Below are 18,250 nucleotides of genomic sequence, written 5' to 3'. Positions count from 1 at the left end.
CGGTGTATCGATCCCCGAGCGCGCTTACATCGATTCCGGAACTCCATCAATCCGAACGGAGTTCCGGAATCGACACGGAGAGCCGCGGACATCGATGCCGCCCCGTCCAGACTGGTGAGTACCTCGATTTTAGAAATTCGACTTCAGCTACGTTATTCTCGTAGCTGAAGTTGCGTATCTAAAATCGATTTTATTTCCTAGTCTGGACGTGGCCTTAAGGAAGGAGGCCGCTATACCAGCGATTCACAGACTGGGACAGAGTCAGAGTCCTGGCTGTGCATGGAGCTCAGTCCTGTATCCGAGTCCTCATCGTTCTCCTCGCAGGCCTTGCACCGCCCCCTGGCCTGGCCATCCCAGAGGTCTGAGCTGCCCACTGGAGTCCCCAGCCCAGCTTCGTGCAAGGCAGGGCTGCCGGGAGCGCGGTCCTCGGGGAGGAGGATCTGAGCTGCCGCCTGGGTATCCGCGAAGTCCAAGGTGTTCAGCGTCTCGAGCAGGCGCTGCAGCTCCCGCTCCTTGTCCTCGCGGGCGCGCTGCGTGTAATCCAGGTCCGTTTTGATCGCCTCTAAATCCGTGCTCAGCCGGAGCCCGATGTAGAGGCTGGTGCTCAGCTGGGTCTTCACGCGCTCCTGCTCCACGTGGCGCTCGCTGCCGGCCCCGCCGCTCAGCTCCGTGGTGTTGCACTCGGGCTCGGACAGGCTGGAACTGGAGCCCTTGGCCGCGGCCAGCTCCTCCCGGCGCCGCTTCATCCAGCGCTCGTTCAGCTCCTCCTGGATCTCGCTGGCCAGGTGCTCCAGCAGCTCTTCCTGCCGCGTCCGCTGCTCCTGCAGCTGCAGCACCTCCTGGCACTTCCTCGCGTACTCCTCCAGCTGCCCAGCCGCCCCGTCCGGGCTCGGGCCCGGCTCCAGCTCCCGGCTCGCCTCCAGCTCGCAGCTGCTGGCCCCCACCAGGTAGGTGTCCTGCACGTAGTTCACGCCGTGCCGCTTCATGCGGTCCAGGTGGATCTTAGCCTCGTACCTGTCGATCTCCCGGTCCAGCTCCCGGAGCCGCTGGATCTGCTGGCGGATGGTGTGGTCCTGCGACAGCACCAGGTGCACCAGGGTCTCCATCCTCTCCGCCGAGGACGCCTCCTTGGCCAGCGGCTGCTGCCGCTTCTTGTTGATCTTGGCCAGTTTCCGGAAGGCTTTTCTCACCACCCGGCGCTGCTTCTCCTGCGTGAGCGCCAGGCTGGCCCGGGCCGCCCCGAGGCCATGGCAGGGGCGCTCCTTGCTCAGCACCACCCTGGCCTCGGCGCTGCGGGGCCCCGTGTTGGGCAGGGACGCCTCGCTGCGGACCAGCACGAAGCGGACGTTCTCCTGCTCGTCCCCCCAGGCAGCCCAGAGCCTCAGGATCTTGGTCTTGTTGGGCAGGATCCTCTCGAAGCCCCTCCACTTCTCCACGATGCAGTAGGACTCGGGGGGGCCCGAGAGCATCCCCCCGCTGGACTCCTGCAGGGCGGCCAGCTGCTGCCGCTGGCTGTTGTCCTCCAGCACCACCCGCACCACGTCGGAGCAAGTGGTGCGTCTGGAGAGGCCAGAGATCAACTTCTCCTCCTGGCAGAGCCACACCGAGATCTTCCTCTCCTCCGGCTCCATCGGGGCTGGGGCCACCTGGCCGCGCCTCCCAGCAGAGGGGAAATCCCCCATAGGAGCCTTCACGGTAGGGTAGGGAGCCACGGTCCCGTCTGCATCGCCCTGCAGCCCAGCCTGAGCATGGCTGGAAAGGAGTCCTCTCCCGCAGCTAGTCACCCCGTCTCCAAACAGCGCACCCCGCCTGCCTCCTGTGCCGGACGTGCGGCTAAACTGATGCAAAGTCTCCCCCTGGAGAGAGACTGTTCTGAGCCTTCAGCTGCAGAGGCGACTGCTCAGCGCCCAGCTCGCCTCCTCGGTGCATTTGCTTCCCCTCGCCGTGTAATCCGCCAGGAGGAACCTAGGGAAACTACCAGCCTCAGCGCTCCAGCTCCTCCTGCCGTCTGCCGTCTGACCTCCTCACGCTCTGCTACTGCCCTCCCCAGGCTGCCGGGTTTTCCTCCCCGCCACGTGACGGCTCCCTCCCTCCCCAGCTGGGGGGGAGGCGATCGGCGGTAACTTTCCCCTTGCCCCCAGCCTGCAGGTACTCCGGGCAGCGAGCTCAGCTGCCCAGCCACTTGCCTCCCGCAAGGCCACTGCATTCGAAAACAAGCCGAGGTGGTAGCTTGAGGGAAGCTTTCCTTGTATGCCAAACGGGGCCGGTGCCACGCTCCCCTTACTGGGAGGGAAGTGGGTCGCTAGCTGAAAAACAAAACAACCAGCCAGGGGTTAGTTAGACCTCGGGGGGAATCTTGGATTTTTTTTTTTTTTTTTGTGGCTAGTGTCATTATAAAGCACAACAAAATACTGTCTATAAAGGATAAAGACTGTGCATGTTTTGGCCTTTCTGACAAAAGTTTGGGGCCCCTTGAAGATCACTGGGGGGGTACAAGTGGCCCCTTTGCCCCTCTTCCTCACCAATAGCTCCAGGCTTGAGGCCAAATGAACTGCTTTAAGGGATCTTTCTAGGACTGCCCTATCCCCCGCCCTCCCCGCTTCTCCCCCCCCCCCCATAGAGCGGTTGAAGCAAACACTGGATCTTCAAAGTAAAAAGCCATGGCCAGGATTTCTACAATTTTAATAAATCTTCAGCCTATAATTAGAGTTTATGTTTGTAAAGCACTTTGCAGATGCAATGTGCAATGTCCAGTAACTGCTGAGTGTTATTAAAATGCTAGCTAAGCCAGAGTTTAATGGGAATTTGCCATTTACTCTGGTGGGAGCGAGCTTCAGTGTGGAATGCAGTAAAGTAGATTGAAGAAATGGTCATAAAATCTGTTTTTTCATGTTGTGATGTGTATAACAATTTCGAGGATTGCCGAGGAATCTGGGAATGTTGCACTTCTCAATTTTGTTTTAAATGACTAAAAAGTTAATTGTTAAAATGGGAAATTCTCCTAACATTGAAGATTGATGTGTGAATTTCCATACTTGGTAAAAATGTCATATGGGGAGCATTTTAAGTGAACCTGGTTCATATTTTAATTCAAAAGATTGTTACTTTAATATCAGTTGAATCATCGTTATAAATCACATAGCTTATAGTATAGCCCAACCACCATGATCTCACAAGTCTTACATTTTTGTAAAATAATGAACGTTGTGCTTGTGAAAGATTCTGGGTTAACAGCCCTGGAGACTAACCTCTTCCATTTATCCATAGAAGTCAAACTAAGCACAGGCAGTGGCTGAGAAAGCTTTTCAGCAAATTTGCTTTCTAATCTGCCCTGGAGGGAAAACCCTGACAGATAACTGTCTAGATCCGTCTCCTTGCTACTAAAACATCTAAGGTTGCCAAGTATGATGGTGGTTCTTATGATGAAAACTGCTGTCCAAATAGGAAGTGGGCTGAGGCCACTTTGTTCATTGTTTCCAACTTTCCTGGAGATAAGGATCACTAATTTTCTCACTTTATTTTTTTTTCGGGGTTAACAGATTCTAAGCTGAGGAAACTGGTGGGTGTTGTAATAAGGCATAAAACACAGGAGTGATGGTAAAAAAAACTAAACAGTGTTTCCTGGGCCCACACACCTGACACAAATTTATATCCCTGTCATAATCTGCTGACTAATGATTACTGTTATTTTCATGTGACAGGGTACTAGCATTTGGTAATCCCCTTTTTAAAGGGAGATAGTGGCTGCCACAGGGAGCCTGTGCTTCATTGCCGTGTGTTATCCATGAGTTGAAGGGGTATATATCAAGTCTCATGAAGTTCCAGACACAGTCTGATTACTCTAAGCACCCTTAGTGAATTTCAGCCTTAGGGCTAGATTAGCATCGGGGGCTAGGAAGGAGGATCCCAGCAGCAGAGAGGCTCCAGGCTGCCATGGCACAAAGTGGCAGCATCTCTGATGCAGCCCTAGGAGAACTAACACTGCCCCAAAACTGGATGGTGCTGACCAAGGAGGGAATGTGGCCAAGAATTCTGCAGTTTCAGCTCCTCACCTCAAAGGATCCTGCTGACACAGCATGTAGAGTTCTGAAGGGAGAGAGCTGCTCCCATCATCACCCTGCTGGAAAACTTGCGAGGGAGTAGCAATGCCCTGCAGTCCCTCAGGGTGAATCTGCCACAGAGTTCTACGCACCTAATTGGTACATGGAAGTGTAAATTATAGAGAGAGGATTAATGAGAGGCTGCTCTAACTTGAGTCTGGCTGTCTATGGCCTCATTCTGGCAGCCAGGCATAGCCTGAGCACTGCTTCGCTCTCACTGTACCACCTTCCCCTGAGTATGCCCCCAGCACTGAGTGCTGGCACAGAGTTGTTATGTTGGTTCTTTGCCACTGGAGAGTCCTCCTCAGTCAGCTTCTATCAGGGAGAAATGAAGTTGTTGATTTGGTTGGGTTTTTGTCACGTGGCAAAGTGTGGAGAATGGCTTGAATTTGCAGGGTGAGCCCATTAGATGGCTATTTAAATGATCAGTAATGAAGTAGTTGACATTAGAATTTGCACTATTAGATTTCAAAGTTAACACTCCAGAGTTATTGTTTCAGGCTGGCTGCAGATGTCACTGCATCAGTTACACTTGGAAGGTTGTTTTCTTCAAACCCAAAAAATCTAGAGGCTTAATTTTTCTGAAATAAAAGTTTAAATTCTGCAGCACAGTTCTGCACGAACAGGTGAGCTCTGCAGCAAATTCTTTCTCCGTGGAGTAGTGGAGTACATGCAGCCACTTCATCCAAGGATTCCAGTGCACTTTACAAAGGGGGTAACAGTATTATCTCAGTTTTACAGAAAGAGAAACTGAGGCACAGAAAATTTAAGGGACTTGCCCAAAGTTATTCAGCAAGATAGTAGCAGGGAACAGAAACAAGGTCTCATGTTTTCCAGTTATCTTTAATCACTAGACTGGACTACCCCTCCTTCCTCCCTGCTTCAGTCTTTCTCTCCTTCTGTCATCTCATGCCAAGAGAAAAAAATATCGCAAGGATGCACTGGCTCCAAAATAACAGATCCAGCTCAAATGAAGGTGCAAATTCAGCAAACCGAAGAATGTACAAGTAAGTCTTCTATATTCCAGTAGAGGGCAGAAGTACACAAGCTAGTTTATGACATCCCCTTAAAGAAAGCTCCTTCATCTTAGGCCTGGTCCACACTACGCAGTTAAATCGATTTTAACAGCATTAAATCGATTTAACGCTGTACCCGTCCACACTACAATGCACTTTAAATTGATTTAAAGGGCTCTTAAAATCGATTTCTGTACTCCTCCCCAACGAGAGGAGTAACGCTAAAATCGATATTAGCATATCGATTTAGGGTTAGTGTGACCGCAAATCGAAGTTATTGGCCTCCAGGCGGTATCCCACAGTGCACCAGAGGCCGCTCTGGACAGGTAACTGAACTCTAATGCACTGGCCAGGTATACAGGAAAAGCCCTGCGAACTTTTGAATTGCATTTCCTGTTTGGCCAGCGTGGAGCTCTCATCAGCACAGGTAACAATGCAGTCTCCTGAGAACAGAAAAAGAGCACCCGGATGGACCGCACGAGAGGTACTGGATCTTATTGCTATATGGGGAGAAGATTCAGTGCTAACAGAATTGCATTCCAAAAGACGAAATGAAAAAACTTTTGAAAAAATTTCCAATACCATGAGGGAGAGAGGCCACACCAGGGACTCAGTGCAGTGCAGAGTGAAAGTGAAGGAGCTCAGACAAGCCTACCAGAAAACCAAAGCAGCAAACGGCAGATCCGGATCAGGGCCAAAAACATGCCGCTTCTACGCTGAGCTGCATGCAATTTTAGGGGGCTGCGCCACCACTACCCCCCCCCTTGTCCGTGGATTCCGAGGTGGGGGTTATAATCTCAACCATGGATGAGGATTCAGCGGAGGAGGAAGAGGAGGAAGAGCTTGCAGCGAGCACACAGCACTCCATTCTCCCCAACAGCCAGGAGCTTTTTGTGACCCAGACGGAATTACCGTCCCAGCCCTCCCAAGCCACTAGCCCAGACAGTGAAGCCATGGAAGCGACCTCTGGTGAATGTACCTTTGTAAATATAAAACATAGTTTAAAAGCAAGCGTTTTTTTAATGATTGATTTGCCATGAGTGTTTGGCATGCCTTAGCAGGCATTAAAGTTACTGGAACAGTTTGTTAACATGTCTGGGGATGGAGCGGAAATCCTCCAGGGACATCTCCATGAAGCGCTCCTGGAGGTACTCCAAAAGCATTTGCAGAAGGTTTCTGGGCAAGGCAGCCTTGTTCCATCCACCATGGTAGGACACTTTACCACACCATGCATGTAGCAAGTAATCGGGTATCATTGCATGACAAAGCCTAGCTGCGTATGGTCCCGGTGATTGCAGGCATTCAAGAAACATCCGTTCTTTATCTCGCTCTATTATCCTCAGCAGAGTGATATTGTTCATGGTAACCTGGTTGAAATTAAGGAATTTTATTAAGAGGACAGCCATTCCTACTGGGCTGCTTGCCTGTTGCTTAAAAGAAATCCTTCCTTGCAGGTAGCCAAGCAGGGGGAGGGGAGGGGGGTTAATGGCGCTGAGCTTTTTAGCGTTTGGCCAGGAGGAATCTTCCCAGCTACCAGCCACGTGGTGGGGGAGGGGTGGGAGGAGAAAGGGGGGGTGATTAGCAGTTATCTGCTATTATACCAGCCATGCGGTGGGGGGAGGGGTAAAGCAATTCCAGTGTTAGGGTTAGGGTTTGGCGTCTGCTGCTCCTTGTTAAAGAATCAGCACAGGGAGAAGCTATATGCCTCTTTGTATGGCTTACCATGACCGCATGCAAGCTGAATTGTGATGCCCAGACCTGCGTCTGTGTTGATCTGTTACACCACAGCCGCAGGCACTCAATACTAAAAGAATCCAAATGCGACCTGGTAGTGAAATCACGTGCTATGTAAGGTGAATAGTGTTGTTCACTGTGAGAGAGTATAACCATTGTTCTGTGAAATGTATCTTTTATAATCCTTCTATCACTATTTTCCCCCACTCATGCAGTTGCAAATTTTTCAAGCCTCCCTACTCCATCCCAAAGGCTAGCTCAGATAAGGCGGAGGAAGAAGAGGACACGAGATGAAATGTTCACAGAAATCATGGCAGTAACCCGCAATGAAAGAGCTCATCTGGGGGAGTGGAAGGACGTGGTAGCAAAGTACAGGAAAGATGCCAGTGAATGTGAGGACAGGAGGGACCAACGTGAGGATAGCAGGGACGAACGTGAGGATAGGAGAGACGCTCGAGATGAGAGGTGGCGGCAGGAAGATCAGAGGAGCAGGCAGGAAGATCAGCGGTGGCGGGCTGCAACACTGGAGCTGCTGCGTGATCAAACTGACATCCTCCAACGTCTGGTGGATCTTCATGAAGAGCAGCGGGGTCACAGGATGCCACTCCAGCCCATGTTTAACCACCCTCAGTACTCACTATGTTCCGTATCTTCCTCACCCAGACGTGTAAGAACGCGTGGGGGAAGGCTTTCTGCACCCGCCCACTCCACCCCCGTGGACAGTCCAACCGAAAGGCTGTCATTACATTGAAATGTCCTTAATGGCCTTTTTCTTCCTTCCTATCCTCCTCCCAAACCACATCCAGGATACCTTGTTAATTCTCTGCCTCTTTTTATAATTACATGCTTTTTAAACGATAGTAACTTTATTTCCAGCAGCAAGCTGTAATCGAAGGGGGAGGGTGGGTTGCTTACAGGGAATGACTTTTAATAAAGAATACATGCTTTTTAAAGAATAGTAACTTTATTTCCAGCAGCAAGCTGTAATCGAAGGGGGAGGGTGGGTTGCTTACAGGAGGAGTCAATAAAGAGGGGGAGGTTCATGAAGGGGAAACAAACACAACAGTCACACCGTACCCTGGCCCGTAATGAAACTCGTTTCCAAGGCTTCTCTGATGCGCACTGCTTCCCGGTGTGCTCTTCTAATCGCCCTGGTGTCTGGCTGTGCATAATCAGCGGCCAGGTGATTTGCCTCAGCCTCCCACCCCGCCATAAAGGTCTCCCCCTTACTTTCACAGAGATTGTGAAGCACACAGCAAGCAGCAATAACAAAGGGGACATTGGTTTAGCTGAGGTCTGAGCGAGTGAGTAACATTCGCCAGCAGGCTTTTAAACGGCCAAATGCACATTCTACCACCATTCTGCACTTGCTCAGTTCAACTTGTAGTTGAACAGCTCCTGACCACTGTCCAGGCTGCCTGTGCATGGCTTCATGAGCCATGGCATCAAGGGGTAGGCTGGGTCACCTAGGATAACGACAGGCATTTTAACATCTCCAACTGTTATTTTCTGGTCCGGGAAGTAAGTCCCTTGCTGCAGCCGTTTAAACAGAGCAGTGCTTCTGAAGACGCGAGCATCTGAAGACGCGAGCATCATGAACCCTTCCTGGCCATCCCACGTGGATGTTGGTGAAACGTCCCTTGTGATCCACCAGTCCTTGCAGCACCATTGAAAAGTAACCCTTGCGGTTTATGTACCGGGTGCCCTGGTGCTCCGATGCCAAGATAGGGATATGGGTTCCATCTATCGCCCCCCCCCACAGTTAGTTAGGGAATCCCATTGCAGCAAAGCCATCCACTATGACCTGCACGTTTCCCAGAGTCACAACCTTTCATAGCAGCAGCTTAATGATTGCTTTGGCTACTTGCAACACAGCAGCCCCCACAGTAGATTTTCCCACTCCAAATTGATTCCCGACTGACCGGTAGCTGTCTGGCGTTGCAAACTTCCAGAGGGCTATTGCCACTCGCTTCTCCACTGTGAGGGCTTCTCTCATCCTGGTATTATGGCGTTTCAGGGCAGGGGAAAGCAAGTCACAAAGTTCAGAGAAAGTGCTCTTATGCATGCGAAAGTTCCGCAGCCACTGGGAATCATCCCACACCTGCAAAACTAAATGGTCCCACCAGTCTGTGCTTGTTTCCTGGGCCCAAAATCGGCGTTCAATGGGTAGAACCTCCCCCATTACCAGCAGGAGCTCCAAAGCGCGGGGGCCCGCGGTTAGGGAGAAATCAATGTCCATGTCCTCATCACTCTTGTCGCCGCGCTGCCGTAGCTGCCGTAGCTGCCTCCTCTTCTCCTGCGTTTGCAGTTCATGGTTCACCATAGACAGCACGAGAATGCGTGAGGAGTTTACAACATCCACGATCGCGCTACTGAGCTGAGCAGGGTCCATGCTTGCTGTGCTATGGCGTTTGCTCAGTTCACCCAGTAAAAAAGGCACGAAATGGCTGTCTGCTGCTTTCAGGAAGGGAGGGGTGAGGCTGTACCCAGAACCACCCACGACAATGATTTTTGCCCCATCAGGCACTGGGGTATTAACCCAGAATTCCAAGGGTCAGGGAAGACTGCGGGAACTATGGGATATCTACAGGATAGCTACCCACAGTGCAACGCTCTGGAAATCGATGGTAGCCTAGGACCATGGACGCACACCGCCGAATTAATGTGCCTAGTGTGGACGCATAAAATCAACTTTATAATATCTGTTTTATAAAACCGGTTTAAGTTAATTCGAAATTATGCTGTAATGTAGACGTACCCTTAGAGTCCAACAGCTCTAGACTGCAGGTGGTCAAGCGTAAGCTTATATGCAACATGGAAGGAAGATAGTTCTCTTCCATACCAGCAGTAATGTCAAGTCCCCTATAAATCCTAAAAGAAGCATTCCATGCAATTTAACCTTCTTACTTTTTAAAGCCAACACACATATAGAATGTTCCTGAACCCAGGTAGCCATCAGATTACTTTGTATAAAATCACATCAATGTACATGTGTGACAGTAGGCTCTGCTTTTGAACTGTAAACTTATCTCACTAAATGCCACCCATATCACTGGAGGGGCCTTGTTTGTTTTCACTGATTTTGCCTTATTAACTGCTAGCATGGAAAGTCAATGGGAGTGGGGTATCTAACTCCCTTAGGCGCCTTTGGAAATCTTAGTCTAATGACAAAGCTACAATTTAGCATGTGCAAAAGTTGCTGCTGGACATTCCCCACAAGTGTGACAAAGCAGGGCAACGGTGACAGTACACTGGCCATAACCTGTCACTATATATAAATGTTCTCTCTCCTTCATATTTCAAGAGGGCATAAAATAACTTACAAATACTCATTTATGATAAAAACAGCTGATAGTGATGTGACTTGTACTTTTATTTTAGGTGTTTCTGATAGTAAAATGTTGGTTTCTTTTTCTGTTGAGCTTCCAGAAAGTAATTGCAGCTCTGCTACTTTCAAAAAACAAAAAGCAAATAGTGTCAGCAGGAACTTACCTTAAATAATCAGAGCCAAACCCCCCAAATTCATTTACTGCCTGTCAATTCATGAAGCGGAGTAGCAGGTAGGTGAATGTTTTAAAAACTACATAAAGACTATAATTTATTTAGAAAGGGTTAAACTGTAAAATGAGATGTTTGGAGACGAAATCACACTCCCTCCCCTCCAAGTAGAGTGCTCTTAATATTCAGATAGGATTGTTCTGCTGTTGTTACTGAAAAAGAATATAGTATAAATTAGATAAGTAAAGGCAAGTTGCAACCAATATTCCATCAAGCCATAAACGGCAGTGAAGTTAGTCTTTGTTGTGTTCTTGAACAGCAGCTATTTGCTCTGTTAATTCTGGTTAATCTTATTTTACAAGGTTTAACGATAGGTCCCTTACACTTGTTTTGTGATTGTGAGACAAGCATTAATGCAGTCCTAGGACACAATTAGACTATTAATAAGATCTATTACAGATTCTCAGAGCTTGCCTGAGCTTAGAGAATAGTGAAGAGGCTACTTGAGTTTACAAATCACTCTTTCACAGATGCTTCTTTCTCTCATACCTATTTATTCCTGAAAACATAAAACAGAATAACCAAATCATGTAGTGCCATGAAAATCTGCTACCTTGGTTAGGATGCATGTCATGAAAATCTTGAACAATCTCTATCAACAGGAGTATATAGATTTTAGCTGAAATAATTTACAGACTGAGTTTTAGACTTTCCTTGGTGAAATTGTTTCCAATCAGTTTCAAAATGGAATATTAGCTTATTACCTCTGTTGCAGCCATCGAAGAAACTTGCACTTTTGATAGATATTTCTACTTCTGCGTTACCTCTTCAGTTTCCTTCATTCAATTTGTATATTAATGAATTATAATTAACTGAGTTTACCTATATAAGGAAATAATCATTGCAATTTAATGTGATCAATAGTTTTTATTCACTTATGTGATACCTTTTGGAAAGGCTGTGATGATTTCTGTATGAACAATTGGCACTGATGTTGGATTGTACCACTTAGATGCCTTTATCCCAGTTATTCTTTATTTAATGCATACACTGTTCCACCCATACTACAAACAGTTGTGCTGGGACAGAACTACCTTCCGCTAACTCAATGGGGGCTGCATGGATACGTCCCTGTGCAACTCCTTGAAAATGCATGTATGTCTCTTTGTTGACTTCCATTAAGGGAAAATTATTAATATTTATATTGCAACAGAGCCTAGAGGTTTCAGTGTGCTAGGCACCAAAATACACATACCAAGGCCTGGTCTACACTACGAGTTTAGTTTGAATTTAGCAGTGTTAAATTGAATTAATCCTGCACCCGTCCACACAACGAAGCCATTTTTGTTGGCATAAAGGGCTCCTAAAATAAATTTTTATGCTCCTCCCTGATGAAGGGGAGTAGCACTGAAATCAACATTGCCAGTTCGAATTAGGGTTAGTGTGGATGCAGTTCGACGGTATTGGGCTCCGGGAGCTATCCCACAGTGCACCATTGTGACCTCTCTGGACAGCAATCTGAACTCGGATGCACTGGCCAGGTAGACAGGAAAAGCCCTGCTAACTTTTGAATTTCATTTCCTGTTTGCCCAGCGTGGAGCACTAATCAGCACAGGTGACTGTGCAGAGCTCATCAGCATAGGTGACTATGCAGTCCCAGAATCGAAAAAGAGCTCCAGCATGGACCGAATGGGAGGTACTGGATCTGATCGCTATATGGGGAAATGAATCCGTGCTATCAGAACTCAGTTCCAAAAGACAGAATGCCAAAACATTTGAAAAAATCTCCAAGACCATGATGGACAGAGGCCACAACAACAGGGACTCAGCACAGTGCCGCATGAAGCTTAAGGAGCAGAAAGCCAAAGAATCAAACAAACGCTCTGGGACAGAGCCACAGACATGCTGCTTCTACGCTGAGCTGCAGGCAATTCTAGGGGGGGGCGCCACCCCTACACCACCGCTGTTCATGGACTCTGATGATGAGGTACTCTCAGTCACCAGGCCAGAGGATTTTGCGGATAGGGAAGATGAGGAGGAGAGGAGGAGGACGAGGCTGAGGAGAGCACACAGCACACTGTTCTCCCTGCCAGCCAGGATCTTTTTCTCGCCCTGACTGAAAGATCCTCCCAACCCTCCCAAGGTGGTATCCTGGACCATGAAGCCAGAGAAGGGACCTCTGGTGACTGTACCTTTTGTAAATATAAAACATGGTTTAAAAGCAGTGGGGGGCATTGGCGCTGAGCTGTTCGAGTTTGGCTAGCAGAGATCTTCCCTGATACCAGCCACGCGGTTGGGGAAGGGTTAAAGCGATCATCGCAAAGAAAAGGATGGGGGGTGGGGGGCTTCACACTGAGCTGTTCCTGTTTGGCTAGCAGGGATCTTCCCTGATACCAGCCATGCGGTGCGGTGGGGGAGCTATGTGAAGTCACTGGAGCTATGCTGATTTATACCTACTGAGGATCTAGCCTGAATCATTCTCACAGAAGTGTAGTATGATATTTTTTTATACAGACCAGAGGCCCAAATGGCAGCAAGAACATAATATATTTACACTAATTACTAATCTTTTCCAGAGAAGCAGAGAACACTGTGAAATGTGTTTCCATCTAATGAGCCCTATCTCCTTCTAATTAATGAAGAAGAATTGTGGTCTCAGAAGGCTATTTGCGAGATGGAGGTGGAAACACTATGAAACTGGCAGTGAATCAGAGGCACTATGAAAGGGAGTGTAGGGAGGAAAGAGGGTGACTTCCTGTCCTCAGGCCTAAGAGAATGCTGCCAGTGGCTGTTTCTAAACTCTCTCTTTGCACTGTACGAGGGCCATGTGAGATAATGCTGTGGTGGCATTTGTATTCATAAAATTTCTTCAGTTTCTGAGGGGGACAATGCACGTTTCAGGGGGAAAGGATGATGCTGATTTCATGCAAATACCCTTGTGTGCAGGCCAATTTTGCATTTGCCAAAAGGGCCATGATGATTTAGGCCTTAAGTTAGACATTGGACACTGAGGGCGGGAAAAACCCACACCTTCAGTCATTTCTGTCCATGGTACAGAAGGGACCTGCTCCTGCTCTCACTTAAGTCACTGACTTCTCTGGGAGTCGGACTGAGCCAAAGTGTTGATTGTTTGAAACATGTCAGTCTAACATAAAACTAAAATTTGTGTTCATGTTGGCAACATAATGCAGCTACTGAACATCGCTGCTGCAGCAAAGAAAGAGGCCCAAGATCAACCTTGGCAAGGTTTTTGGCAAGTAGTTCCAACTCTCATGTGCTCACAGGTATATTGTATACAGTACATTTTTGTTATGCAGTTCTTCCAGGTGCAAAGAGAACCTGATATTAATTATATATTGTCTAAGTAGGAGAAGTTAATGATACACATTTCTATCCATAGCGATGAGTTGTATCCTCTCATCACCCTACACTATTGCCACATTCATTTGGAAGTTCACATGAAACAAGACATTGTTTCAACATTTCACAAGTTTGAGCAATATTTTACTTTGTACAGTACACTATATGGGCATCTCTTTGGATTCAGTGACGTTCTTTTGTCCAATGAAACATATGGTGTGGGAGCTGACGAAAAACCCAGAACTCTCGCTCCCTACAATTATGAGATCTTGTTCCTGAAGTAATCAGGTTCAGCACATTAGTATGTAAACAAAGGAATATTCTGAATGCTGGAATGAATAGAAGACTCATTGTTTCTAAGATAAACTATGAAACCCTCTGATTATAAGATTTCAAATGTTGGGACACAGTTTGCTTTTCCTACTGTGTTTTCTTGGCCAATAGTTAATTTCAGCTTTCTTTGCTTAGATTTATATTCAGACATTGACACAATAGGCATAGCTGTTAATACGAATGTAGGAAGTACAATTTACATTTCAGATATAGTCAAACTGAATTAAAATGGCTTGTGAGATTGCTAAATTCTTTTGCCACCTCTCCATTTTTGTTCCCATTACAGGGCTTGATCTTTCAAGCCATTTACATGCAGCATTCCCCAAAGCCTTTCTATGAAACTTGTATACTAATTTATCAATATTGGCATTTTTGGCTCAGTTTAAGATTTATTGTCATTCTTATTTTGGGTAGATCATACATGAAATTGATCTTTTAGCTGGTCAAATATAAAGCAACTTTTGGAAATAATTCCAGTAGGTCAGGTACATTCATAAATAACACATAGTGAGGTCTGTAAAGCCTAGTGACAACAGGAAAACAACACTAAAAGGTACCTAATGCTGGTGGAAATAGGCGGCCCAAACAAGTGTATTCATACTCCCAAGATCTCAGCTCCACACTCATTGACACCAAGGGGGGGTTAGAGAAGGCCCAGGAGTAGCCCTTCCTTAAGCAAGTAAACTGTAGAAGAGCAACTCATGTGATTAAAGACTAGTCATGTGAGCAAGTCCAGGATCGGGGAAGAAAATAAAATTAGATTCAACTTAGAACCTTGTGGGGCAAATAATTAGAAAGGCAGTAGAAGGAAGATGTCTGGGAAGGAATGATGCTAAGAGGCAAGGGGGTGAGAGCAGATAGTAAACTAGCTGGGAATGTAATGCATATGGCAGGAAAACAGGCTAGTGTTATTCTGGGTTACATATAGGACCCACTCCTCAATAGCTTCATCTGAGTAACTACATTGCAGGAATAATCCTCCCCTGGCAAGGGTACGAACTTAATCACCTAACACATTTTCTATTTCTACAGGCTATGTGACCGGTGTTCAGAGGATCTAGGTGCTTACAGCACCTTTTGGGTATTATGTGCAAACTGTCAAGTGTTTCATTATTATTTTGTCTGTGCATCCTTATAATGCTTGTGCTTTTTGCCTCAGACTTTTTTCAGGTTAGCTTGCAAATTAACAGCTAGGTTTTACCCACATTATTCTCTTGTCATTCAGGAAAGAATGATACTCCATCCATCATCAGCCCATTGCGCTTCAGTGGGCTCTTGTTATTTAAAAAAGAGTCCCCCATCTTCCCCTTTAAGTTACTTTGTAAACAATCCTCAAGGAGACTGCATGGGGTTTCTAGAGTGGATGTAGACTCACATTCTGCTTGCAGCTGATTATTCCAATGCCTTCCACATACCATCTACTGTATTTTTTCCTGTTTTTGAAATTGTGTGGTAATGAATGTTAAGTTGTCAAAACATAAGCTAGTCAATTGGATAGCTAACACCAACAAACCACATTTCATAGTGTTCCCTGCTTCTCTGGAAAAGGTTAGCAATTAATGTAAATACATATATGCTGGTTCTTGCTGACATTTGGGCCTCTGGTTTGTATAAAAATAAAATCATACTGCACTTCTATGAGAATGATTCAGGCTAGCTCCTCAGTGGGTGTAAATCAGCATAGCTCCAGTGACTTCATGGAGCTATGCCAGTTTACACCAGCTGAAGATCTGGCCCCATAAACCTATTTGCTCCTTTTTCTAACATATATTATTTAAAAATCCTTGTCTGAGAGGCAGCCTAATTTGAAATCTTTTATTACAATAAAATTGGCTTTAAAATCTAGGACTCTCTGGTTTAACTAACCACACATCCAGGTGATTGGCTAACTCTACCACACAGTATGGATCTTTGCTTCAGGACAATCAAAATATGTATCAATATCTTAAGACATTTCTTTATTCAAATATACTTACAGGTTTTTAAAGCATCATGTAAAAGTGGAAAAGCTTCAAGAAGATCCTGCCCAACAAGATCAAGCTGATTTTATTGTAAAATCTATTGTCTCTCATCCCTTTTTGGACTTCTGGCTTTTTTCCCAGCCACCTTCCAATTCAGGACGACTCCACCACATCTCCACATTAGCCATATGGCGATCATTAGTGCTTTATGACAGTATTTGTCAACACTGGGCACAAGACTACACAGGGTAGAAGGGAGTAGCAGCAGCATGGGTGGAAAAGCTACATGATCCTAGTTCCACTTGCTTCTCCACTGCAAATGAATTGCTGTTTGTAACACAGTGGACATCCTCTTCAAATGTGCTGTTCCTAATGCACCAGACCACAAGTGTAGCTGCTGTATGGAGTGCCACAGCCTCAGAAAGAAGCTCCACTGGCTCAGACTTTGTGTGTCTGTGATAACTCAGCTGTTGGAGCACATGGTCCAGATGCTCCCTCTCCCAATCAGTGTGTAAGGGAAGGGAGGCAACCAGGGGAGAGGAGCAAAACAATACCCCCCCCCATGCCCTAAAGAAGGAAAATTGGACAAAAATCAGAAAGCAGGAGGAAAATAAAAGTTAAAATAAGAGGATTTGTGGGGCAGGATGGAGAGCCCCTGGCAATCTAGCTTGAGAGAGGAACAAGCATAAGCTGTGTGGCATCAGAAGTAAAACAAAGCCCTTATTAAAGATATAGGAAAATGACCTTTTTTAAAGGCTTAATCCAAAGAGATTTGGGGGCCCTGCAATGGGAGCTGCAGAGTAGCTATACAGAGCTACACAGCAGAATCCTCGAGTCCTCATATTCTAGGAGAAGTTCAAGTCTGATCATCACTTATTCAGAAGAATACGTCGTCATTCAGATTTCAGCCCACGTTAGTTACATGAAACCTTCTGGCTGAGAGTTAAAAGGAAACAGGTTCTGTGATCAAGGGTGTTTGACAGTGATATTCTTATATACATTGGCCCATATACTGAGAGGTGCAGTGTACCTTCAGCTTGGCACTGAAGTAGTAAACTAATGGTCATGGTATCAAAGTCTGATACAGATATCTACAGCACTCTCATTGGATTCAATGGCAGACGCAGGAGCTCTGCCTGATGCAGGATTTGGCTGACAAGTACACTAAGTGAAACCTTTATAAACCCACGAAGCAGCTTGCTCTGGTCTTATATCAACTATTGTTAGTTACAACTATGTTGAGTAATGTAGCCAAACATTTTCTAATATGTAGCATTTGCTATACAAAGGGAGGTGGGCTGATGGAGGTGTTGGGGACCTGCAGGTAGCTCAAGGATTATTATAGTATTTTTATTTCAGAAGAGCCTAGAGGCCCAACCAAGATCAGGATCCCATTGTGCTAAGCACTGTATAAACATGTAGCAAGGGACAGCTCCAGGCCAGAAGAGTTAGGTAGGAGAAAGCTAGTATTATTTTCCCATTTACAGATGGTGGTGATGAGGCACAGAAATTAAGGGGGAGATTTTTCAGAGGCACACAGGGCATTTAAGCACTCAAACCAATTGGAGTTGGGCTCTTAAATCTCATTTTTGCCTTTAAAAATCTCCCCCTCCCCCAAGTGACCAGCCCAAGGTTGCACAAAACCCAGCTTGGCCGGAACCCCTGTCTGTGCTTTAACCACAAGACAATCTTTTCTCTTTTGAGAAGATGGTTGCCACCTTGTTATCCCCCCTGGAGCATCGTTCCCAGTTATGACAAGATAGCGTCAGCCCATTGCTGATGAGGCAGTGATAGCCGTGCTTATTCTTTTAGGATTGCCACCTTTTAGTGGTTACATGGCCATGGGTGATGCTTCAATGGGGTGGTTTTCAGTGTATGATGGACGGAGCTGTTCAGCAGGCAGCCCAGATATGCTGAACCAACAGGCTGGCTCTGTTTGAAAGCAGAGTTTGCATGATCAGGGCAGTGCTGCGTAAGCGGTATGCAGAATGAATAGAAATGTACAGTGGAATGAGGGAGTAACTCACAATCCCATTAGCATTACTTTACTCTCTTTTCTTTCCTTTTGCAATCAGTGCACAGGAAAATACTTTTGAAGGGAGATAATTTTACAAGCCACCAAGTACAGGGTTTCTAGAGCCTCTGGCATTCAGCAAGAGACTCACATGCTTTTAATCTATATTAAAGGAAACATTTTCAAAGCTACGAGCAAGTTATATGTACAGCTCCTGTTAAGAAATAGGACATG

General features: G+C 46.5%; 1 protein-coding gene across 1 annotated transcript; it reads right to left on the bottom strand.

Moving 5' to 3' along the window:
• Positions 1-224: 224 nt before the first annotated feature.
• Positions 225-2,124, bottom strand: RASSF10 (Ras association domain family member 10). The gene has a single exon (XM_050955102.1). It carries the CDS (start codon positions 1,680-1,682, stop codon positions 231-233), a length of 1,452 nt encoding a protein of 483 aa, XP_050811059.1. The 5' UTR covers positions 1,683-2,124; the 3' UTR covers positions 225-230.
• Between the last annotated feature and the right edge of the window lie 16,126 nt (positions 2,125-18,250).

The sequence above is a fragment of the Gopherus flavomarginatus genome, chromosome 5 (genome assembly GCF_025201925.1).
Source record: "Gopherus flavomarginatus isolate rGopFla2 chromosome 5, rGopFla2.mat.asm, whole genome shotgun sequence".
NCBI classification, from domain to species: Eukaryota; Metazoa; Chordata; order Testudines; family Testudinidae; genus Gopherus; species Gopherus flavomarginatus.
The sequence above is the reverse complement of the archived record's forward strand: the minus strand, read 5'-3'. Positions and strand labels throughout refer to the sequence as shown.